Genomic DNA, 26,192 nt, shown 5'->3' with positions numbered 1-26,192 from the left:
AAGTAAGGAATTGCAGAGCTGCTGTTTTATTGATTTTGAGTTTGTACAAAGGCAGCAGTCCTTAGGTGGGGTCCCGAGTTTTCCAGAGTGACACTCAACTCTCCTCCCCCGGCACACACACCCTTCCGGCCTCAGTTTTGAAAAGTTCCCTGTCTTGGCTGCAACTGTGGAAATAGTGAAGATATTGTGAGACAGGGAGTCCATCTGGAACAAAGAGGCATACACCTGCTAGGAAGGCGTCCCAGAAGCCTGATTCTAGAAGTCCTAAAAGCTGCGACATTCCCCACACCCACCTGCATTCCATCAGCCTCAATCCCTCACGGGAAGAAAATATTTCCCAAGTTCTGTGGCAATAGAAAAAGGTGTGTACCACAATTTAAAAATCCATTATCCATTTTCCTTCTCCCCACCACCCTTCAGTGAAGAGCCTCATTCTATCCTTTAATACTTGAGGTGTAGGAACAGCAGAATAGAGAAAACATGAGGGGGGATGGGGAAGGTCAGAGCCAGAAAAAAGATGGGTGACTTGGATCAGCACCTAACCAGGAATGCAAAGGGGACAGCAGCTGAGTGTTGAGTAACAGGAGGACACCACCCCCCCGCCCCGCCCCCGACCACCCCCAACGGAGGTTTAGTGGATGGAAGGAAGGGTGGAGAGGCAAGGGTCTGTATCAGATTTTCCCATTTTCAGAATCCTGGTCTGGTTGCAGGTTTGTGCCAGGAGTGAAGGCTGCTGGGAGGGGCTGCTAGAGGAAGGAGGTGGAGCTGAGTGACTCACAAGATGAATCACAGATCCAGTTATAAGCACAGAAAGAGGCCAAGGTTCTCCCCACCCCCGCTCCTCTCTTCGCTCCTGGCAGCCAGCTTCCCTTCCTCTTTTCTAGCACCTCTTACCCAAGTGGCCAGTAAAAGGAGGGGTTGTGGAGAAAGTCTCCATGGAGGGTATAATATTCTGTTAATCCACTTAAGTTCAGGGGGCAAAACAGCCCGTGATTTCTATAAAATGAAAGAAACAGACTGCCTGTATGAGTCACTGAATCTGTAGTTGAAGGGCCTGGAGGGAAAAGGAAATTAGAAAAATCTGTGGTGCAGGTGATTCCAGGACGAGGACTACTAATTCTGTCTTCTCACCTGTGGTGGTGGGTCTGGGGCACTGACTCCTTGGAGAAAGAAGACAATGCAGAGTCCAGAGGTGTCGGAGTAACTTGGGGACAATTATCTTTGAAACTCCTTTATTGGGAAAGATAAAATGTGACTGGAACTTTGGACATGTGGCTGTTTAGAGAGTGGTAAGAATAGCAAAAGCTAGGTTCTCAGAAGTCATTCAGAACCAGCTCCATCCTTTCCAGTTCATTATCACTCCCAAACATACACTAAAAAGTCATTGCTGATTTTTGTTTAGTTGGTCTGTGAGCTTTAGTTTCACTTGAGAAGAAACAGCCAACAGCAGAGGGAAGGAACTTCCCTCCAGGCCCCACAGAGCACTGAGTTGAACACCATACCACTCCATGAAGAGACTGAATCTTTTAAAAAAAAAAAAAACCTTTTAATATCATCATTTTATTTTGCTGTAGAATCCAGTGTGAGGGAAAAATGTTTGGTTAAATCTTGTAACTCTCAATCAAACCAGCATAAATTAAAAGGAACCTGGAGGCGTGTCCTATAGACCTATTTGCTCCTTCAGGGCTGAGATGGAGAATCTAGGGTGAGTAGAGGGGGTAGCACTGTCTGAAATCAAAAAGGGAAAAATAAAAGCCCTGAAAATCTCCCCTCTCCAACAACAGCCTCAGTAGGTACCCCAGTGCCTGGGGTTACAATAACTAAATGCACTTATTTAAGCCTGAGAGATGATATCCCTCAATTAGGATTGGGGGGCCTGCCTCCCCCCTTCAACCACACCCTCAACTAAGGAATCTGGCTCCTTCTGAGTGCATGTCACCCCTCTCCTCCCTTCCCCCCAACACAGTAATTGCACGAGGCTGCCTCTTCTACTCCCTCCCCAAATACTGTCATTTCCCAGGCAATTTTTCACCACCTTCCTTCCCATCCTACAGCCGTCTCAAAAAATAAAGCAGGACAGACTTTACTTATCCCTACAGAAAAATATCCATTGACTCAGGGTCCCTCATCTTTAGAATGCAGAGGTTATTTTTTTTTTTAATGCCTCAATAAAGTTACCTTCCCAAATTAAAAACAAAAAATTCTTAATGAAAAAGCTATAGGGCCTAAATAACCTAACCACCACCACCCCCCGCTTTTTTTTTTTTTTTACCATTTTCACCCCCTTGGGCACCCCTCAGAATTTCCACCTTTTTATTTGAAAAGAAGTCAAAAGGGATTGGGGTTGGTCAATTTATAAATCAAAACAAAAGCAAACATGACACAAGGTTTCCGTTTATGTTCATTTGTCCTCAGTTTTTAAAAACAAAAGTATTAACTAGACTCTAGTAACAGATCAAATCCAAACACAGCAGTCCAGTGGCGAATTAAAAGTTTCCTGGTTTTATTCTCTGGGAAAATCCCTGGTCTGTTTCCATTCCTATTGGTCCAGGCCAAAATCCTATGATATAGATGGATGCCTACGGGAAAGGTACGTGAGCTGTGCAAATTCTAGGTGTGAGTTCGAGTCACCTGTTGTTTGGGTGCATGTCAGGCGACAGAAGTTCGTATGGTGGTGGTCCCACCAGTGTTCTAAGCCCAGACACGGGGTGAGGTGAGCAAGGCACTCACTTTGGGCACAAAATTTAAGGATGCCTCAAAAGCCAGTGACCAAGATGCTATTTTAACACAATATAGTCTGAAAATCAAAATTAATATAAAAAGAGCCACAATGAATAAAGTATCGAAATTTTAAATAAAGACAAGATTCAACTCCTCCTTGCTCAATTCAGCTTTTCTTCCCTCACTCTAACCCCAGTCCTGCTGGATCCTGTTTTAAAGATTTTGATATTTTGCCCATGATGGATTTTTTGCATTAATTTTTTAAAAATGCTGCATTAAAACACTATTTATCTTGACTAGTGAGCTTTTGGCATCTCCTTAAGTTTTGACCCTGAAGGGAATGCTCCTCTCACACCAGCCCCAGTCCTGCCTGGAAATACAAACATACCCTCCTTTGGAACCTATCTCCTTTGACCTCATTGCTTCCTTAACACATCCATTTCCAAATAAAAGCCTAAGAATTAATAGCCATGGAAATTATTAAATCAACAATCAGATTTAGAAAATAAGTGGCTTTTTGAGTTTGTTGAGAAAGGAAACTTCCTAAATTGTGAGCAGTTCCAATGAAGAGGACAGTCTTGGCTGACTTTGTTATCAAGGGGGCGGTGGGATGACAACTTTCCTGATTGGGCAGAAGCAACATATGGCAAACACAAGTCCCCCCAACGCACACTCCCAGCCCATGTCAGCCTTGGATCAAATGTAAAGATTACATTCCACAGGATGGTTTAAGAGTACACACCTCAAAAGAGAAATCCAAATACAGAAAAATAGCCCCAATTAACACTCTAGACACATTAAGTACACTTATTCCCCTTCTTCATATGCACCCAGGAGTGTATACAATTGCATAGTTGATTTTTTTTTCCCCCCAGAAAGAAATAATTTAAAGAAAAGGGAAGATTGGCCCAGGATAGGTCCTCCAGTTTAAAGCTCTTAGAAATGGTGCTGGCCAGAGCATAGGCTGTCCAGACTTGTGCTTTGTGCAAAATGCAAAGGAGCTCCCCCAACTACTGTGTCCACAGACACACTCCCACCCTCTGGGGAAAAGGATGGTTTGGGGAGAGGCGGGAGAGCCAATGACAGATCAGCTCATTGGGAGTAATCTGTGATCTGTGGTTATAGTTCACTAAAATATATATTTCTCTAGCTACCTCTTTATAAATTGCCCCTAATCCCTACCCCAAGTTTCAACATCAGTCCTATTATCAAAAATATCTCTTCTTACAAAGTATTTTTTTAATTATTTTAATAAACTAACCACAGATTAAGGTCAGCTATGGCTTAACAAAAGAAGCCGGGATGTTAAGTTCATTCTCCAAAAGTAGAGAGCAAGGAGAAAGAATGACTTAAATAGGAGGGAAAAAACTCATTTTTTAAAATGTTTTTTTTGCTTGCTAGGGTCTTTTTGTTTCTTTTCTTAAAAAAAAAAAAATCCAAAAAATAAGTTGCTTTCTACAGATATGCAGCAGCAGAGGATGGTAGTGCTCTATTTAGGTTTTTGGTTTTGTTTGAAACAGTCTGGCCAAAAGTCTGTCCTCCTCCCACCCCCTCCCAAGGCGCACTCAAATGTGTGGTTATTGCTAGTAGTTAAAAAAAGATCACCTCTGCACCAATTCACCTAGAAAAAATTCAACACACACAGCTGCTCTTATCATTCTCTTGCCTTCCCCAGAGGGAACTTCTTTTGTGTTTTTTGTTGTTTTTTTTTTTTTAATAAAATTAAAGTCTTAAAAAAAATCACAACCTTCTTAACTTAGCTGAGCTCAGTCCTCAAAAAGGATGAGGAAAAGATAGGGGGCAATCGGCAATCTCCTCTCGAACTAGAAGGGATGACAGACGGCTGTTTAGAAGGAAATCAAACTTCAGAGGAAAAAGATTCCCCCTTTAAGTTCTTGCCTTTGTCATCTCACTAAACCCATTTAAGCCATCCCCCTCCTAATAAGCACCGAGAAGCACACATTTCTGCCTTGTCTTTCCAGATCCTTCAGAAGGAAAAATTTATCCAACACTAAACATCTACCTTAATTCAAGTCAATAACAAATCTAATTTCCCAATTTCCCTCCACACTCCCAACTCCACCACCGTGTGCTTTTTTTCCAACCTAAAAGAACTTTGGTCTGTTTTTTCTTTTATTGACTGAGAACCTCCTTTGCCAGTTCCTCCCCCAGACTTCTGCCCACCTACCCACCCCCACACCCCGAATCTTCCCTTACACTTTCCCTTAGGCCTGGGATGGACCCAAGGGGTTATGACACACAATTACCATCTTTCTCCCCTTGTACCTCCTCAGTACCATCAAGTCAAGATCGGCAAAGGACCAGTATAGCCTCGAGGCACCATCCAGCCCTGACCTGCTCTTGCCAGCCTGGCAGCTCTTCAGAGTATACACACTTAAGAGTTTCTAGCCAGGCTCACACCAACATTACTGCATTCGCCCCATCAACATGGGAGCTGGGTCTTATGAGCCAATTAATTGAGCTTAACTTTCTTTGTTTAGCCCCCTTGCCCTCCAAGGTTTCCCGTTCAGAACCTGTGCACCAGCAGCTCCCCACCCGGTTCACGTTCCCTTCTCCTCAGTTCTTCTCTGTAACAGCAGGAGCAGAAGTTGTTTGTCTCAGGGTGTCCATAGAAGCTGCAGTTCGGTTGTTTGCATTTGGTCTGGGTTGGGGGAAGTCCCCGGGGACCTCCAGCCCATCCATCTGGCTCAGGGGGCTCTCTGTAGCCGTTGCTATAGGAATCAGCCACGCGGAAGTGGGGTGGTAACGGTGCACCCCTGTGAGCTCCATCCTTGGAGTGACTGCCTGGCTCCAGAGAAGAGATGCTGTCCTGGTGGGGGTAGGGTCGCCCAGGAGGGCACTGTCTGGGGAAGGTGGCATATGGTGGTAGGCCCCCCCCACACGGCCCCCCCGCCAACTGCCTCCGGGGTTCCTGGCAGTGGACTCCACCCCCAGAAGGCCGAGGGACAGTAAAGCCACCAGGGTAGCCAGCAGAGAATGCCACTGCCTTGGATTCTGCTGGAGGGGCAGTCAGCAGCTCCTCCCCGCCATCTGGCTCTGGCTTTTTGGCTGGAGGAGGCCCACTCCCTACCCCTCCATTCATGATCTTCCTCTCTGTCTCCTTCTGCTTCTGCTCTGCCAGGAATCTCTCCTCAGCATCAGTGAGGTAGCGCTGGATCATCTCCTCCTGATACTGGTGGCGGTGACCCATCTTCAGGGTGCCAACAAAAATAAACTTCCCCTCCCCTTGCATTGCAATCCTCATAATGCTCAGGCTTTGCAACACCTCCTGGCTATACCTGCTCCCTCCATTACCAACAGACTCAGATGTGGGCTTCTCAGATACAGGCCCATCCCCAGCTGCCTCCTCCTTGCCACCCTTCCAACTCTTCAGTGAGTTTTTCTTCTTCTTCTCCAGGGTCTCAGTGCCACCGCTTACCCCCGAACCTGTCCCCACCCCTCCAGGCTTAGAACCCTTGCTGTGCATCAGGCCTCCCATGTTCTTCTTGAGCTTGCTGCCCAAGGTTTTGCCAAAGCTGCCCAGTTTGTTAGCCACAGAATCTGCTCTCTTCTTGTCCTTTTCCCGATCTCGCTTTGACTTCTCTTTCCGCTTGCTGCCCTCGTTGCTGGCAGAGCTGCTGCCAACTGACTCCTTGTCTGATTCCCCAGACTCAGGAGTGGACCGGGGCTCATCTCCAGCTGAGGCTGTCGGGGACTCAGGCTGGGCCAGTGGAGCCTGGAAGAGACAAGAAGATGGTTGGCAGATACAGAATGGATAAACAACAAGGTCTTTCTGTATGGCACAGGGAACTATATTCAATATCCTGTGATAAACCATAATGGAAAAGAATATCTAAAAAAAGAATTTCTGTATATGTATAACTTAGTCACTTTGCTGTACAGCGGAGATTGGCACAACATTGCAAATCAACAACAAAAAATTAAATTTAAAAAAAAATGGCTGACCGTTATTCCACTGGCCTAGGTTGAAGGAAGCCCCCAGGAACCTCCAGCCCATCCACCTGGCTCAAGGGGCCTCCTGCAGCTGTTGCTATAGGAATTAACCATGTGGAGAGGGGTGGTAACACCCCTACGAACTCCTTCCTTGAAATGACTGCCAGGTTCCAGAGGAGCGCTGCTGTCATGAGGGGAAGGGTCACCCAGGAGGGCACTGTCCTTCCCCAGCTCATCAGCTCTCCCATGAACCAGGAGAAAATGTATCTAATGTCTAGCCTTTATCTCACCTCCTATAATCTGATGCCCTTCTGTAATAAGAAGATAGCAAAATGAAGACTGGATTTTGCTCTTCTAGAACAATGTGCAACTATACAAATACATAACCTCTGGGTAAGGTGGGAGAATATTCTGTAGACAGTAGAATGGCATTTATTATAAATTTCTCTATGCCAGATTCTGCCCAAAGTTACTCTCAAGGAAGTTCTGAATAACCACCCAAGTCTTAACCATTCTGCATCCGCTTTCAGACATTCAGCACCAGAGTCCATCAGTTGCCCCTTGCTCCTGGGTTCCTGTTCTATGGATAATGATATCCTCAGAACCTACTAGATCAGGAGCTTTTTAAGCTATTCTGTCTCTTCTAGTGCCCAACACAGAGGTCTATGTACGGAGGGCTTAGAACAAAGTAATAACAATCTCAAGTTCAAGAAAACTTTTTCTGAAGAATGTGTTTAGTATCAGAAAGCAGAGCCTGGTTGGTGAGAAGATGTAGAAAACAAAGGCCACTAACAGAAAGGCAGGAAAAAGTCTCTTTGGGAATTTATCTGGTATTTTCCAGTTACTCCTAATATTGAAGCATAAGCCACTATCCAGAAGAGACTCGGAAGGACACCACCACCAGGTGTCCTTGTTCTCCCTGACGTGGGAAGGAGGCCATGCCAGGGCGGAGTGGGAGAAGCCTCACCTGCGCATCAGAGGACACTGCGATCCACTTCACGTTCATGTAGCCATGCAGCAAATGCAATTTGACCTCTAGGGATAGGATTACACTGTGAAATGGAGAAAAAAAAGAATTTCAAAGAACTGTGGCCTTTAAAAAGCAAAGCAGTGCGATCCAGTTGGGAGGCAGGGTGGGAGAAGACTACATGGCTGGGAGCTCAGGGCTGATTTGAATTATGGCTGCACCAACTAAGGTTTATAACCTTGAGCAAGTCACTTCAACCTCCCTGAAACTCAGTAGGGGTTGATAATGAGTATAGAGAATAATATCTATCCTGTAGGGCTGTTGTGAAGATTAAAATAGTATTGAGAAAGGGCCCAGCTCAGGGCCTGGAAAATAGGAAATACTTACGAAACAGTATATTACTTAGAAGACGCTTTTGATAATTAGGTGAGAACTTACTTAAAAAGTCATAAACTCTTTTCTTATTTTTTAACCCAATCTTCTCAGTTGGCTCCAGTTTCAGGAGCCCAAAGAAGGCAGCACTGGATAAGAGGTGAGGAAGGAACTTTTACACTCCTAAGCTCTTCACAGAAAGCTGTGGAAGCAGGAGGAAGCCAACTTCAGGGAAATGGGGGTAGGGGTGGAGAGAACATATTTTTCTTGCCATTTAAGTTCCAAAAAAAATGCAAAAGTCTAGAGCAAATGATTTTGGTCAGCTATTTAAAACCCTTCTCGTTTGGGCTGGGAGAAATGTGACCTGATCATCTTGATTCTTCGACCACTGTTCTGGGGATTCTGTAAGAACACTCCTCATGCTATAAACACATCCCAGGATTCCCTTCTGTTTCATGGGGAGAAAAAGCAGTGGCAAGAGTCCAGGTGCCCAATCTGTCTCCCACCCCTCCATCTTCCCAAAGACACTAGAACTAGGATGTGACCATCTTCGCCCCTGAGCTGAGGAAAAGTCCCCGGGAGACAGACACTGCATGTGGAAGAGATTGCAGCTACAAAGCAGATGGAAAGGCTGGACGTGCCTCACCTTGCCAATCGGACATTGTCATTATCATCTTTGCCCCACTCCCAGCCCTTTCCAGGGTCCACAGCAAAGTGCAAAGGCAGCAGCTTATGCTCTGAATCTGTAAGTGGGATCACAGCTGGGGAGGAAAAACACATATGATCAAGGAGTCTTCCTGAGGAAAGAGGAAGGCAGCTGAACACAGACTGACTCCAGTAAAAAGGCAGCTGAATCATACCCAAGGTCTCTAACTATAGTCACATCTCAGTTCTTAATGACGAATTGTCTTAGCAGAAAAAAATAACAGGCAGGTTTTCCCTTATTACTCAGAACACAATTTAGGCAACTTATCTCCATGAATTCCCACCAGTCAGCTAGCACCCATGATGTTCCTGCCAATTAAAGTGAATTCAGGGAATTCAAAGTCATTATTAAGGCAAATAGAGCAAAGCATCATTTGGAAAGTTCTAGACCTTAATGTATAAGCTTCTTTACTCCAGATCAGGGAACACAGGCTGAGTTTTCCCCAAAACCTTTTTTTTTTTTTTTTTTTAAACAAAACAAAACTGTTTATCTTAGAGCTTAAGAAAACAGCATCAGCACGCTCTGTCTGGGCTTGCATGTCACTCAGTTCTTTCCTCCTACATCCTCCCTCATTTCAGTTCTTCTAAGTGAAAATAAAGCAGAACAAAAGACACCAGAGACCCAGACACTGCATTCCACACCTTGTTCCTTGGCATTCTCCTTCTGCTCCATGGACACAAGTGCAGAAAAGTGGGCCTGATCATAGGCAAGCACCAGAGGGGAGCGGTGACACTGGCTGGCTGGAACCTCCAAGGGCAGATATATTCCCCCAAAGGGAATAGGGGCGAATGCTGCAGGAAATCACAAAGATTATTATTAAGGCTATATTCTTGCCTGGTGGGAAATCTCTCCACCCAACTATGTCAATTGAGCCCCCCTTTCAGTCCAACCGGTGTTTAATAATTCTTTCCTAAGAAGTTTCATCAATTAACCTCAACTGCTTTACTCTGACTCTGTGAGAATTGTGCATTGTTCTAATTTACACCGTGTTTTTCCCCAAGGGTCATATATCCCCCTTGCAGACAGGGCTGCTCAGGGTAGAGTGAGGACTGCTTGACTCACCTTCCCCCCCAGAGTCCCTCAGCATGGTGTCTGCCACAACGACTATGGGCCTCCGAAGCACGTGGGCAAGGACGAAGACGTGGAATTCTTCTAGACTCTCATACACGGGCTCTTCTGAACTCTCCACCCTAGAGTTGTAGGAGGGGAGAGAATGGAAGAGATGCAGTGCAAGGGAGAGGGAAGAAAACAAATCAAGAGACCTCTGAAGACCAGTTCTACACAGAGGAAAAAAAAAATGTCCATTTCCTTTTTTCCATTCTGAAGGCTGCCATACACAGAGATGATTATTTTATGCTAGCATGGCTATTTCTACCTCCATTTCACAGATGGAGAAATTCAAGAAAAGAAATGTGAAGGTCTGAGGGTTAAAGTAGTGCTCAGAATTGGGAAGTAATCCCTCTTAATACCTATCTGGTTCAACAGCCTTCCCCTACTCTTTTTATCCAGTAGCTCAACATACAACTGTGTAGCCTCATTCTGCTTATTACCTTACCCACCACAACCACCCACATATCACATTCATCATGTCCTATCAAAAAAGAAAAACAAAAAAGGAAAGAAAATAAAAATCCCTTCTTCATGTTCCCTTACTTGAAGAAGAATAGCCTCGCCCATCTCTTGGCTAATACTTAGTAGCTTAATCAGAAATCTGAGAAATATTTACTGTTCTTTATATTGCATCTTCAGTTAATCACCTGGCCTGACCAATTCCATCTTTTAAGTGTCTCCTCTGGCATATCTGCAGCCACCACTTCATACCCGTGTCCCCCTCTTTCCTGGATTACTATTACTCCCCTCCAGTTCATCATCCATTTGGCTGTCACTGTGCTCAAATTCATCAATTTGTTCCTGTTACTCACATACTCACAATAGAGTGGCTTCCTGCCCCCTGCTGCTGCTACTGCTGCTAAGTCGCTTCAATCATGTCTAACTCTGTGCGACCCCATAGATGGCAGCCCACGAGGCTCCCCTGTCCCTGGGATTCTCCAGGCAAGAACACTGGACTGGGTTGCCATTTCCTTCTCCAATCCTGCCCCCTAAACCAATCTTATTCAACATTGAGTGCTTGCTACAAATGCAGATTTCTGGGCAACGCAACTGTACTTCCCTAGGGTGGAGGTCCAAAATTCTGCATTTTAAATAGACCGCCCGAATTATTCTTATACACAATAAAGTTTGGATAGGTTATATTTTTTAACTTTTTACTTTAGAAAAATTTTTAATTTTAAACATACTCAAACTAGAAGGAATAGTACACTAAACTCTCATATATCCATCATTCAACCTCAATAATCATAAATACATGGTCAATCTTCTTCCACCTAGACCTTGATATATTACCCTAGGGATCAGCCCCCACACCGACTCCACCCCACCAGATTATTCTGGAGCAAATCCTAGATATCATATAATTTCATCCATGAATATTTCAGCTTCAATCTCTAAAAAATAAAGACTATTTTTAAAGATGTCCACAATACCATCAATATCGCAATTTAAAAACTACCATAATTCCATCAATATCACACTTTAAAAATAGTAATGTAGACATTATTCACATTTCCCCAATTGTCTTATACATGTCCATACATTCTAACTGGTTGATGCATCTCTTAGGTGTCTTTAAACTTAGGTTCTTTCTCTTTTCTTTGCCTTTATTTATTGAGGAAACCAAATCACTTGTCCTGCAGTTTCCCAAAGTCTGGATAGAACACAATTTCAATTCCTTAGTATGGCACACAAAAATCTGGACTGCCTAGCTTCGTCTATCATTCAGCATCACATATTCTGTATTCTGGCAATACTGAACCACCTGTGGTTCCTAGAACATACCATGCTGTTACACCCTTCTGTGCCCTTGTCATGGCTTCTCTCCTGTCTTTCTGTCCAACACCCTCTTAGGATAGAACTCTTTGGACACTGAGGACTCAGCAAAGATTACTTTCTGCTCCTCCAGTTAGATATACTTACCCACCACAGCTGGCTCCATTGGTACCCAGATGCATGCGGGGTTCACTTGAGGCTAGCTTGATCAGTTCATTCCATTCCTTCTGCCACTCGTCCTCTGTGTATACCAGCCCTGACTGTGTGAAAGACAGCAAGGTATATTAAGCAGTTAGAGGCTAAGTTCAAAAGGAAATAGCCACTCCAACTCACTCATGTTATTCCACTCTATGCTCCTGTCTTATAATTTGTAAGCACTTGTCTTACAATTTATACTACAAAGTCCAGTCTCTTCTCCCTTTTATAGTCAAGATCCATGAAAGAATAGTCTATGATCACGCTCACACTTCTTCCATTCTTTTCCAGCCCACTGTAATCCAGCTTGTTTCTGCCCTCCAGCCTATGTCCCTTACCCCTATACACTACTTCCCCTAACTGACTGGCTAAAGACAGTGACCTTCTAATTGGCCAAATTCAGTGAACTCTTCAGTTCTCATCTTTCTCAGCATTCATGTGGCATTTGATCTCCCCCTTAAACTTTGTTTTCCTTCAGCTCACAAAACACTACTTTCTCCAACCTCTCTGAACTCTATCTTAAAATATTGATAATGTGTCAAATAATTTTAGCCTTGGTTCTATCCGGGTTATCTCTTCTACTATTATAATCTCATCTACTGCTATCTACATGCTCAGGACTCAGATATCCTCCTCTCCAGCCCAGACTTCCTCTTCATCTCTATGTTCACATCCAGCAGCCTACTGAAGGCTGTCACCTGCCCATGACTACCTTACACTCTGCTCTGTCAAAACGGAACTTCTGCCTCTTTTAAAACTTCCTCTTCCTGTTTTCTAACCTTTGTAAGCAACACTAACTATCACTCAAACACCCAGTTAGAACTACCAGGGAGTTATTGATGACTCCTTTCACCTATCCCATACCTGGATCCCTTTAGTCAATAACTATTAAGCATGAGCTACTGTAATAGATGCTGGTTTCACTACTTCTGGTCATACATTGTTATGATCCATTTTCTACAATACTACCAGAAAGATTTTTCTAAAATTAAAATCTGATGATGTTTGCTTCCTGCTACAAATTCTTTTAAGAATTGTTATTATCTATTAGATAATAATGCAAACTCTTTAAGCACAGCATAAAGACTCCACTTCCTGGGCTCTGACCTACCCCTCTAATATCATTTAATTAGTCATACCTCCTTGAATGCACCATGTCCTTTTATACTTCTGAGCTTTTGTCTAGGTTTTGCCTCGACAGCCTTCTGCCTGAGACAGCCCACTCCATATCCACCTGGTGAATAATCTCTCAACTGTCAGCAAAAAACTCAAGTATCACTCCTCTATGAAGCCTTTCCTAAATCTCCCTGGTGCATCAGCCACTCACTGCTTCCTTTGTGCCCTCCCTGCTGAACTGCTATACAGACTTCTATCACAGAAGTCATAACTGGTTACTCTGCTGTAATCGTATACTCACACGTCCATCTCCTACTACCACTCTTAAAAGCCGGGACCATGTTTTAAGCAATATGCTTAGTGCTTACCATGTGATCAGTAATCAATAAATACATGCTCAGTAAAACTATAATTTTTATCCCAGGAATGGAAGAAATAGTACAAATAATCTTAAAATACTATATTGGCTTTAGGATGTATATGATGGTTTGGAAGAAAGGCTATCTTGTTAATTGTATTTGGCCTACATAAGTGTTTAAAAAAGTTTATACTTTTTTTCTGAATATTTATTTATTTATATTTGGCTACACTGGGTCTTAGCTGCAGCACTCAAGATCTTTGATCTTCACTGCAGCATGCAGATTCTTTGTTGTAGCACATGGGATCTAGATCCCTGACCTGGCATCAAACCTGGGGCCCTGCATTGTGAGCTCCAAGTCTTAGCCACTGGACCCCAGGGAAGCCCCAAGTTTATACTTTAAACACACACTGAGAGTAGAAAGAATCACATTAGAAACATGAGAAGTATCAGAACAAACGTAAAAGGAATTAAAGAGCTATTGTGAGCATATTTTACTTTAATAAAAACAACAACAAAAACACAACAAAGCTATTTTCAACTTGTATAATTCCATAACTTTTTCTTTCAACTCAAAGTAAGAAGAATGCACAGTTTGTATATGGGGCACTCTGTTCACTCTGATAAATGGTCCCTGATACACATTCATGAGGCTCTGTCTCCCTCTTCCTCTCACCTATTTTCGTGCTGTTTTTATACACACAGCCACTAGGTGGTGTACCCTTCTAGGTTGAAAATGTTCTTACTGGGTTTTACCATTTTCAACAACAAAACAGGGAGGCCTAGGAAATCAAAACCAATTTAATTTGTTTGGTTTTTGGCACTGGCTAAAAGTAGCTCCCCAGTCCATCTCCCTTTCCCCACCCCCACTATAGTGCTATACATCGTCTGAGCTAAAAGAATTACCTCATTTCCATATGGAACTTTCAACGTGTTGAGCGAAAGGAGTAAAAAGACTACTCTTTCAATATCTACTATTCATGAGGCATGTATTTCCATTTGGGGACTCTGAGAGGGAAAAGGTGGCTGACCAAGAATAGAATTTCGGAATTTCTGAGTCTCCTGGCTAACTCCCATCATCTAACCCCCGTTTATTTTTTTGGCTGTACTGGGTCTTTGATGCTGCGTGGGCCTTCTCTAGTTGCAGCGATGGGGGGCTACCCTCTAGTCGTGGTGCACAGGTTTCTCATGGTGGTGGCTTCTCTTGTTGCAAAGCACTGACTCGGGCACGTGGGCTTCAACAGTTGCTGCTCCTGGGCTCTAGAGCTCTGGCTCAGTAGTTGTGGCTCAGGAACTCAGTTGCTCTGAGGCATGTGGACTCTTCCCAGAGCAGGGATCAATCCCATGTCTCCTGTACTGGCAGTCAGATTCTTTGCCACTGAGCCACCAGGGAAGCTCCTATCCCCACCTTTAAAATAATAACTATAAATAGTTTAATATAGCTGGAATTGGTATCTATCCTCTGACTGTGGCTGTCATGTCTGCTTAACTAATGGCATGATCTGGTTTGGCCTTTTCCTGTCTGAAGTGATCAAATCTAAGGTTCAGGTATTAGTTCAGTTCAGTCGCTCAGTCGTGTCTGATTCTTTGCGACCCCATGAACCACAGCACGCCAGGCCTCCCTGTCCATCACCAACTCCCAGAGTCCACCCATGTCAATTGTGTCGGTGATGCCATCCAACCATCTCATCCTCTGTCAGCCCCTTCTCCTCCTGCCCTCAATCTTTCCCAGCATCAGGGTCTTTTCAAATGGGTCAGCTCTCCGCATCATGTGGCCAAAGTATTGGAGTTTCAGCTTCAACATCAGTCCCTCCAATGAACACCCAGGACTGATCTCCTTTAGGGTGGACTAGTTGGATCTCCTTGCTGTCCAAGGGACTCTCAAGAGTCTTCTCCAACACCACAGTTCAAAAGCATCAATTCTTCTTCACTCAGCTTTCTTTATAGTCCAACTCTCACATCCATACATGACTACTGGAAAAACCATAGCCTTGACTAGATGGACCTTTGTTGGCAAAGTAATGTCTCTGCTTTTTAATATGTAGGTTGGTCATAACTTTCCTTCCAAGGAGCAAACATCTTTTAATTTCATGGCTGCAATAACCATCTGCAGTAATTCTGGAGCCCAGAAAAATAAAGTCAGCCACTGTTTCTACTGTTTCCCCATCTATTTGTCATGAAGTGATGGGACCAGATGCCATGATCTTAGTTTTCTAATGTTGAGCTTTAAGCCAACTTTTTCACTCTCTTCTCTCACTTTTATCAAAAGGCTCTTTAGTTCTTCTTCATTTTCTGCCATAAGGGTGGTGTCATCTGCATATCTGAGGTTATTGTTATTTCTCCCGGCAATCTGGATTCCAGCTTGTGCTTCATCCAGCCCAGCATCTCTCATGAGGTACTCTGCTGCTGCTAAGTCGCTTCAGTTGTGTCCGACTCTGTGCGACCCCATAGACAGCAGCCCACCAGGCTCCTCCGTCCCTGGGATTCTCCAGGCAAGAACACTGGAGTGGGTTGCCATTTCCTTCTCCAGTGCATGAAAGTGAAAAGTGAAAGCGAAGTCGCTCAGTCGTGTCCGACTCTTAGCGACCTCATGGACTGCAGCCTGCCAGGCTTCTCCATCCATGGGATTTTCCAGGCAAGAGTACTGGCGTGGGTTGCCATTGCCTTTTCTGATGATGTACTCTGCATATAAGTTAAATAAGCAGGGTGACAATATACAGCCTTGGCATACCCCTTTTCCCATTTGGAACCAGTCTGTTTTTCCATGTCCATTTCTAACTGTTGCTTCCTGACCTGTATATAGGTTTCTTAAGCAGCAGGTCAGGTGGTCTGGTATTTCCATTTCTTGAAGAATTTTCCACAGTTTATTGTGATCCACACAGTCAAAGGCTTTGGCATAGTCAATAAAGCAGAAATAGATGTTTTTCTGGAACCCTCTTGCTTTTTCGATGATCCAGCAGATGTTGGCAATTTGATCTCTGGTTCCTCTGCCTTTTGTAAAACCAGCTTGAACATCTGGAAGTTCACGGTTCACATATTGCTGAAGCTTGGCTTGGGGAATTTTGAGCATTACTTTACTAGCAATTGTGTGGTAGTTTGAGCATTCTTTGGCATTACGTTTCTTTGGGATTAGAGGTTCAGGTATAGTGTGAATTCAACAGTGAAGAAGACAAACTCTAGGCTGGCTCTAGCTCAGACAAAAAAAAACTCCACAAAGTCCAACTCAGCTCACCAGAAAGGCAGGGGGTTTGGTGTCAATAAAGAATGCTGTTTACTTGGTCTTGACCCTGTGCATTCATTTCCCTCAGGAATCTTCTGGGGCAGACTGGCTGATCAAAGACCAGATTCTGATCTTAATATCATCCTAATTTTAACAATTGAGCTATTTTTGAGAAAGAAACATAAGACATTCTATTTCCATGTTTTAAATCTTCAGAACATAAAATTCTAATAATAATAAAACATTCAAACTCATGCTTTTACAGTTTTTTAACAAGTAAACTGAATTTACGAAAAACAAATGGTATATACGGCCCCAATTTTTTTTTACACATTTACATTAATAAGCGTTGAAAACATAAGTCCTTAAAAATTGGTCTAGGCTTATTATAAGTAAAATACCAAAACAACAAAAAAATCCTACAAGCTTGTTGTATTTCATTTTGCAAAAGACAGTCACTAAAGGCTTACTGAGTGCCTTATCAGGAAAAGCACAGCATTAGATACCTCGTCTACAGGTCCACACTTCCCCACACCAGTTCTCATAACTCTATCGGAAGGCATGTACCCTCTGGTGGTATCTGAATTTCAATAGGATTGTTAAGAGTAACACTGACCTAAGAGCACCTAAGTAGGAGACGCTTCCTATAGTGGGCACTGAGCAATCCCTTACGTAACTCTGGGAAACAAGGTGCTCCCACCCGGCTTCCTCACCTCTTTATTCTGCTGAGTTTGCTGCCACCTCCAGCGCCGTTTTAATGCTTCCTTCTCGGCTCCCTTATCCATCAGTGCATACAAAGCTTTCCGCAACACCAAGTCCCGATCGTGGAAACCCCACATCCCTATGGCAAGAAAAGATAATGGTTAAGACACCTTTTGTATTACTTCCCTGGTAGCTCAGTTGGTAAAGAGTCTGCCTGCAATGCGGGAGACCTGGGTTCAATCCCTGAGTCGGGAAGATCCCCTGGAAAAGGAAATGGCAACCCACTCTAGCATTCTTGCCTGGAGAATTCCATGGACAGAAGAGCCTGGTGGGCTATAGTCCATGTGGTCATAAAGAGTCAGACATGATTGAGTGACTAACACTTTCACTTTCAAGACACCTTACCTTGACTCAACTCCACTTATTAATTATGATACACAGATTCTGGCATGAAGGATATCAGGCCTGAAGCCCCGGTTCAAAGAAACTCCTGCTATAATTCAGCAGAAAGGTAATCAGGAAAGAAAAGATGTTCCTACTGTAGAGGCTCAGAAACTTTTGAGAGCCTAAAAGCAGAGAATAGACCACATCCTACAAACTCCTGACAAGAAGACTTTTTTAAGTCTTTATTGAACTCCTTACAACATTGCTTCTGTTTTGTTTTGGTTTTTTGGCCATGATGCATGTGGGATCTTAGCTCCCCATCCAGGGATCAAACCTGTACCCCCTGCATTGGGAGGAAGTCTTTAACCACTGGGCAAACAGGGAAGTCCCAGAAAGCCTTTACTCTTGATACCAAGTCTAACAAATTAAAATACAGAGTAGAAATTTGCTGGCAGTCCAGTGGTTAAGAACTCCATATTTTCACTGCCCCAGACTCTCATTGCTGAGAGCCTGGCTTCAATTCCTTGCTGGGGAACTAAAATCCTGTAAGCTACATGGCTCAATTTTTTTTTAAAGCTAAAAAGTAAATAAAACACAGAGTAGCAGCAGACAAGATGGGTCTGGCACATGGCAATCAGCATCAAAGTTTGAGGAATGGTTGGAAAATGGGGACTTTTTTTAAAAAACTAAGGCAAATAATATACTGAATTTTAAATAGACATAACAATTTAAAGTAAACAAGTCAATAATTAATATCTTTGTATGGTGACAGACAGTAACCAGACTTAACACAGTGATTATTTTGAAATATACAGAAATATTTGAATCACCACACTGTGTGCCAGGGTATAACAGTGTTATAGGTCAATTATGGAGAAGGCAGTGGCACCCCACTCCAGGACTCCTGACTGGAAAGTCCCATGGATGGAGCAGCCTGGTGGGCTGCAGTCCATGAGGTCGCTAAGAGTCGGACATGACTGAGTGACTTCACTTTCACTTTTCACTTTCATGCACTGGAGAAGGAAATGGCAACCCACTCCAGTGTTCTTGCCTGGAGAATCCCAGGGACGGGGGAGCCTGGTGGGCTGCTGTCTATGGGGTCGCACAGAGTCGGACATGACTGAAGTGACTTAGCAGCAGCAGCAGCATAGGGTCAATTATACTTCAAAAACAAACTCACAGAAAAAGACATCAGATTTGTGGTTACCAAGGGCAGGGGGTGGGAGCAGGGAGAACTGGATGAAGGTAGTTAAAAGGTACAAAGTTCCATATATACAAGACTAAGACTACTGAGCACTTAGGATGTAATGTACAACATGATACATATAATTAACACTGCTGTACATTATACATGAAAGTTAAGACAGTAAATCCTAGAAGTTATCATCATGAGGAAAAAATAATTTTTTTTTCTATTTCTTTAATTTTGTATGAGATGATGGATGTTCACTAAATTTACTGTAATCATCTCATAATGTATGCAGGTCAAATCACTATACTGTATATCTTAAAACATACAGTGCTGTATTTCAATTATATCAGTACAACTGGAAGTGAAAAAAAAAGAAAGAAAAATACATTATTCCAGATTAGACATACATAACCTAGAGGGCTGGGACGGGGTGGCAGGTGGGAGGGAGGTTCAAGAGGGAGGAGACATACATATACCTATGACTGATTCATGTTGATGTATGGCAGAAACCAATACAATATTGTAAAGCAATTATCCTCTAAGTAAAAATTAAAAAGGTACATTAAATAAAGGTTCATTAAAAATTAATATCAAAATAAACAAGTCTCATAGGGGTCTGATGAAAACATATCTTTTTTATATACCAAAAGAATGAATATTAAGTAGAATTATATATATACACAAACAGTATACTACTTGCTTTCTGCTATTCATTACTTTTAGGGGTCAATTCTCAGAGTGGGACTTGTGCTAAATCCCGTGCTCTCCATACAATTTCTCAACAAAAGTGAACAACCAGGACAAGGTTCTTTTATCTTCTCCTGCACCAGCACACACACATACATACACCTTGCTCTGAGCCATCACTTCTAAGATCAAGGTTGGTTGGCTCAAGTCCTTCACATGAGATTTAACTATTGCTTCCTATCTGTGAGGGAATGAAGGGCCATTCTCATGACTCACCAAGAGAGGCTGCGTGCAGGAGGCAGTTTCCATCTCCAGTAGTTGCCAAAGGAAGGAGCCTTTGACAGGTGGGGTCCACACTCACCCACCAGTTCAAACGCCCTACAGAAACATGAGGAAAGGGAGATGAGCAGATTATCCATTAAGCTCTCTACTTTTTTACTTCTAATACAAGACTCCAAGCTTGCCTCTTCTAGAAAGCCTACCTAGAATCAAACCACCACTCTATTACTCTGTGTATCTTCTTCACTTATATCTGATTCATCAAAATCTGGTGAGTATAACTGGTTACATTAGAGGTTCTTAAGTGGGGCCAATTTTGTCCCCAAAGGGACATATGGCAACATCCTGAAATGTTTGGTTGTCCCAAATGGTGAGCGGGATGTTACTGGCATCGAGTAAGTAGAGGCCAGGAAGGCTGCTAAACACAATACACAAGGCAGCTCACACAACAAAGAATAATCTGGTCTTAGATGTCAGTAGTGCTAAGACTGAACAACTCTGGGATGGATGATGGGGCCAAGGTCATAGACTGCAATAAAGATCAGCACAAATAGATCATCAGTAAAAGAAAATCAACCCAACACATATACTCCAAGTGTCATGCAAGTATCATATATGACAGTAAGCAAGTCAGCATGCATGTGGTATGATTTTAAAGACATGAGCAATAAAATAAAGTACTTAAACACCTAAGAAAATGAGTCTCAGTTCTGTAGTCATCCTACAATTGTTGACCTGTTACTTACATAAAGAAAATATTGTATGAATGATGCTTAAAAATGTTCTTCAATTACTGAAAAGTCTACTGAAAGAAAAACTGGCCTATAATCATACCAGACAAATGACTAACTACTTAAAAATTATAAATAGATGTGCATGATTAGTATGGAAGGGTACAAAATGAAAAATAAGGGTTTCCTTTCCATGCCAACTCCCATCCCCCAGACCTGCCATGGGAGTTAATACCCGACTAGGTTTCCCAGAAATCCCAGCTGCCTCATCCATTATACCAACTAATTTTAACAATAATTTAAGACAAACATAATTGTAAAGGTAAATAAATCTTTGGGGAAAAGTTTATATAAATAAATGTGACTTAGTTAATCACCACTATGTATCATCTACAACATTGGTTCTTTCTGTTCACAAGGTGCTTCAGAGCCAATTATAATTCACTTGTATTTTTTTTTTATGTACTAATTTTTAGGTATTGATTCCTAGGCCTTTCACATGTGTATCCAGTTTCCCTTCCATCAAACAGGAAATTTCCAGAGCCAAGTGTCCTGTTTGTGTCCTTTCTTTAACTTGAAGACGCGTAGCTCAGTACACGTCTCTCTGACTGACCACTGAGTTTGACTGCCATCAATCAGATCACAGGCTTAGACTGGAAGCTGCTGGTCAAGCCTGGCCCCTCGGCAGAGGGGTGGAGGTACAGCGGGAAGGACGCGCTCACTGACCTGCCTGCTCCAAGGCAACCAGCATGGACTGCTCGATGAGGTCTCTCTCTATGAAGCTGCGAAAGTCTTCATTGTACACAGTGAGATCTGGAAGCTGGAAGGCACAGATGGGCATTTCCAGGGGGTGCTCACTGCTCCCCCCACCCCCACCATTGGAGGAGACATGGGACCGGGCCAGGGAAACAATGCTGGAGCTGGCGTGGGAGATGCCCCTAGACAGGCGTTTTTCTGCAATGAGAAATGGAGTCACCTTAGAACATACAAAACCCACTCAAAGAACTTTCCATTCATGTGGTGATGGTTACCTCTTGACAAGGTTTCCACTCAGGGAAAAACTGTAAGTCGAACTGGCTACCAAATTTCACGACCCTCTTTCTCATGCCAAATATAATTGTGAAATATAGAAAGTGGCATTTTCTCAGGCACTCACATTAGCACCAAATATACATTCCTCTTTCTACCCTTTTTGGAATTTGCCTGAACTTCTTCTCCCCATGACACTGTCTTCTGCTTCCATTTCACAACATAATAGGGACCTATTCATTTGGCAACTTGGTCATTGTTTGGTGAGAGGAAGAGGGAATAAGGGAAACAGAATTCCATTTGGCTATCAACAGACTGAGTCAAAAAATCTTGCTGATAATTTTCAGGGTCTTGGAGAATGTAGAAAAAGGATTTCCATTATAGAAAACTAATGACATATGTATACTTATAGCTGATTCACATTGTACAGCAAAACCCAACACAACATTGTAAAGCAATTATCCTCCAATTAAAAATAAACAAAAAAAATTTTTTAATAAAATTTATTTAAAAAATTAAACAAATTTTTTAAAAAAGAATTAATGACAAATCTTACACATTCAGGAACTTTCTTATCTACCATCAATAACATTTATTTACACAATTTACTACAATTTTTCTTGATATATTTATCAGGAATTTACAATATAGTCAATTCTTACTTAACAGAGGAAGGCAGTAATATAGACAGTGCCCCCCCCCCAAATTATGTAATCTGTTTTGAATACATGGCACTTATAATTCTCCAGCAGATATTCCATTGTGATCGTAACTTACTCAGTATAGTATTACAATTCATTTGCATGGCCTAAGTTATATAAAGACTATCAAAAGACCTAAAAATCATATTGAGTAGCAGATTTTAATCCAATATTTGCCAGGGATGATGCACAAAGTAAGTAAAGAGTCAGTCTAACACTATTCTATAGTGATGTTGTTTTTTAAGTTCTTTTTTAAGGTGTTTTAAAAGTACCACATGCCCATGTAAAAAATAAAAAATACTACCAAAAGGTTTCAAGTGTTAAAAAGAAATCTCCCTGTCATTCAAAATTCCTGATCCCCTCCCTAAAGGGGACTTTCTGTATCCTTGTACAATTTTTTTATGCACATAGATGTGCACATAGCTTTTATAATAATTTTTAAAACATAAACAGGGATATATTATACTGTTTTGCATCTTACCTTTCTCAGTAAAGAGATTTTTCTAAACAAGTTCCATCACATTCTACTTAATTCTTTCTAATGGCTGCAAAGTATTCCACAATATGGATGATTACCATTTATTTAACCACTCCTTTACTAATGGGTATTAAAAGTTGTTTTCAAGCTTTAACTTTCAAGCTTTACACTACCTGTCTGTCTACTTATGAATTATGTATGTATTTATTTAAAAGGATACACACACACAGATACACACACATACACATGATAAAATCTTCCCAGAAACAAAATTGCTGAGACAGAGTATACATGCATTAGAAAAATTTGACAGATAGTAATAAACATTAACAAAATGCCCTCCAAAAGAGTAGGTGATAGTGATCCTTTGAATTCTTTCTGTGTACTTTATCTTGACAATGAGATTGTTACCCTTCTTCTCTCTCATAGTATCTGAAGAAGGCTTTTAATCTGGACAGTACTCCAGATACAAACAATGAGGGGTTCCAGCAGCTGGAGGACTGAGTTCACCTCTGATCATTTGACTGGGGAGGTGGGAGAAGAAAGGAATCATTTCCAAAGAATCACGAAATTCTCTGGTTAGCAGCCATCTCACTTCCTTTCTATTTCATATACAGAAACGGCCCTCAGCACCCCAGTACCTTGAATGATGTCATCCTGCCGCTGTAGAATGGGCCGGGGAGGACGAGTAGACTCTCGATCAGAAAACCCTTTCTCAGGGGTCCTGGAGCCACCACCCCCTTCACTAAAGGGTTGGGGCAGGTTCCCAGCATGGACCTGACGTAGCTGCTCGAAATCACTGAGGGCGGCACTCACATCCCAATTCTTTCCTGTCAGGATACAAAACAAAAAGTGAATTGGGTGCTGAGAGTACAGGAAAATTGAGGAAAGACACAGAACCATCATTCTAAGCATCTTACCAAAACTAGCAAGCATATATTCATGTACACTCCAGTCTTCCTTTTCCTTCCCCTACTCTAATTTCCTTCAACACATTTCAGTCTGGAATACCACAACTTCTTTATTTATTTGCTGTTTGTTTTCTAAGAAAGCTCCATGAGCACAGAACACTGGTCTCTCTAAACTGAAAAGGCCCTTGGAGACCTAGTAATGTCATTTTACAGACAAAGGAAGTCTTAAGAAGTAGAGTTACTTGCCCAAAGTCACAGCTAGTTTGCACCAGGGCCTCAGCAGGACACAAGCCAGGTCTCCTAGTTCTGAGATCCAGAGAGTTCTGGGCCTAGATGTGCTCTGGGGTGTCCTAAGTCACCTGAAGTTGTACACAAAGTTATAGGTATGTGCATTTTTCTAAAGAAAGAGCTGATAGCTGCCATCAGGCTATCCAAGGGAATTGTTAATTCCCTCAAACTTAAGAATCACTACACTTTTTCCTTTCAAAGTTACCTCTGGTTGTAGTGTAAAGAACAAATTATAGAGGGGAGGGACTAACAGTAGACTCAAATGATAGATCTGCTACCACAGACTTTTTAAATTGCTTTCTCCAGTTAAACTAGCCAATAAATAACATGTTGCATAACTGTTCACACTTCCTTCTGCTCTGTTTCATTCGTCATCACCTTAATTCAATTCCTGTATCACCTAGTGCCCACCTCCAATCTATTCTGAAGGGTCCCATGAGATTAATCTCTCTATAGAACAATTCTGATCGTTTTAGTTCCATAATCAAATTTTTTTTTAGTGGCATACACCACTGCCTACGGAATAAAGCTTAGGCTCTTTTGTTTGACATTCAAGGCTTTCTATGACCTGGCCTACTTTTCTAATCTTTCCTCTGTGCTTCAAGCTCCCTGGCTATGAAAGTAGAGATGATTCCACATAGAGCTGTTATGAAGATTAAATTAATTGAAAGCACTTAAAACACAGCTTGGCATAGCTTGGCCACAGAAAGCATTATACATGTATTTACTGCCATTGCTGTTACGCTTCTTGTTGTAATTATAATTCTCCAGTTAAGCCGTATTAATCATCCATGCTGGATGAATTTACTTCTGAACCATCAGACTCACCATTTGCTCTAACTCCTTTTGCTCACTCTGCATCAGTCATACTGGCCTCTTTGCTGGTCCCAGAAACTTGCTAAGACTGCTCCCACTTACAGCCTTTCACCAACTAGTCCCACTGTCTAGAAGGCTCTATCTCCATTATGTCTACACAGTCAATTCCTTAACTCCTTCAGGTATTTGCTCAAATGTCACACTCTTAATAACTTAATAAGGCCTACCCTGACTACCCAATTAAAAATCACAACCTGCCTCACTATTCGAGATCATTTTTTGTAGCACCTAACGCTTTATAATATAGTACTTTACAATTTACTTGGTTATCATGTTTATTGACTCTTATTCTAGAATGTAAAGGCCGAGATTTTTGTTTGTTTTGTTTTGTTCAAGCATCTAGAACTTGGCACATAATAGGTACTCAATAAATATCTGTTGGAGAATGGAGGACTTTTGTCCTGCACCAATGAATGAATAAATGATCTGTCTTGAGCACTGGATCATTATTTCCAACTGCCTGCTAAACTGCTTAAAATAAAAAAACAAACAAACAAACAAACAAAAAATAAACTGCTTAAAATCAAGTCCTCCTAACAGTCAATATGACTAAAACTGAATGTCCATCATCTTCCCTCCTAAAGCTTAATTCTTTTCCTTCTTCTGTATTCCCTGAATCAAGAATGGCATCTCAACCCCTCCAGGCCAGAAACTATAGTCGTTTTAGCTCTTCACCATTCCTCAGTCCCTACTTTTCCTCTTCCCTCACTCTTCAATTCTCAGGGTTGTTTGTACCCCTAAAATCTCTCTCAAATCTATTCTTTCTTGTCCATTTTTATCATCACTGCCCCAATTCAAGTCCTCATATTGTCACCCGGTCTTTGGCCTCCCGGGAGGTGGCTCTCTGGTCTCTTTACTGCTAGTCCCTACCCCCTATAAATTGTTCTTTACACTATAACCGGAGTTAACTTTCAAAGGAAAAAGCGAGAGACAGGAAGAGACAGAAAATGAGGATCAGGTCCTTTGGTTCCCTTTCTAAATTACGTCTTAAATCCACCCACTTCTCACTTTGTTGTAATCCAAGTCACCATCATCACTCACCTGAACTATGACAATATTCTTAACTGACTTTACCACTTCATTTTTGGCCACCTTCCAGTCAGTTCCAGTATCTTTAATCAGTATCCTGTTCAAAGACTTAAATCCAGTCATTTCACTCCCCTGATCAAAATTCTTCACCAGCTTCCCACTGAACATACCCTGAAATGCACAACCCTTACCATAGCCTACAAAGGCTCTCTGTATCCCGCTTCCCACTTACCTAACCAGCTACCTACCACTTTCTTGTACTACTCTTCCTATCTCAATCAATATCAGTGCCAAACTCTTTCACTTTAGGGCCCCTGTATAAGCTACTTTGTCTTGCTATTCCTATGCACCCTTTTGGGTTCAGTTCACATGTCACTTCTTCAGAAAAAGCCTTTCTGCACTCTATATCT

At 42.2% G+C, this 26,192-nt stretch overlaps 1 protein-coding gene across 2 annotated transcripts in view; it reads right to left on the bottom strand.

Annotated features, from left to right (window-relative positions):
• Nucleotides 1-10: 10 nt before the first annotated feature.
• OTUD7B (OTU deubiquitinase 7B) overlaps nucleotides 11-26,192 on the bottom strand; it is a 59,903-nt gene continuing 33,721 nt past the window's right edge. The window contains exons 3-12 of one of the 2 annotated variants that reach the window (XM_059884587.1): nucleotides 23,320-23,508; nucleotides 21,197-21,424; nucleotides 19,737-19,838; nucleotides 17,209-17,336; nucleotides 11,754-11,866; nucleotides 9,783-9,910; nucleotides 9,362-9,511; nucleotides 8,661-8,775; nucleotides 7,643-7,727; nucleotides 11-6,457 (exon numbers count right to left, since the gene is read on the bottom strand). In XM_059884587.1, coding sequence (XP_059740570.1) covers nucleotides 5,249-6,457; nucleotides 7,643-7,727; nucleotides 8,661-8,775; nucleotides 9,362-9,511; nucleotides 9,783-9,910; nucleotides 11,754-11,866; nucleotides 17,209-17,336; nucleotides 19,737-19,838; nucleotides 21,197-21,424; nucleotides 23,320-23,508 — 2,447 coding nt within the window. In that variant the 3' untranslated portion in view covers nucleotides 11-5,248. The remainder of the gene's footprint in view (nucleotides 6,458-7,642; nucleotides 7,728-8,660; nucleotides 8,776-9,361; nucleotides 9,512-9,782; nucleotides 9,911-11,753; nucleotides 11,867-17,208; nucleotides 17,337-19,736; nucleotides 19,839-21,196; nucleotides 21,425-23,319; nucleotides 23,509-26,192) is intronic. The other variant, NM_001144093.1, reaches the window with a different exon arrangement.

This window comes from Bos taurus, chromosome 3 (assembly GCF_002263795.3).
Source record: "Bos taurus isolate L1 Dominette 01449 registration number 42190680 breed Hereford chromosome 3, ARS-UCD2.0, whole genome shotgun sequence".
NCBI lineage: Eukaryota > Metazoa > Chordata > Mammalia > Artiodactyla > Bovidae > Bos > Bos taurus.
This window is presented reverse-complemented; position numbering and strand designations above follow the sequence as displayed.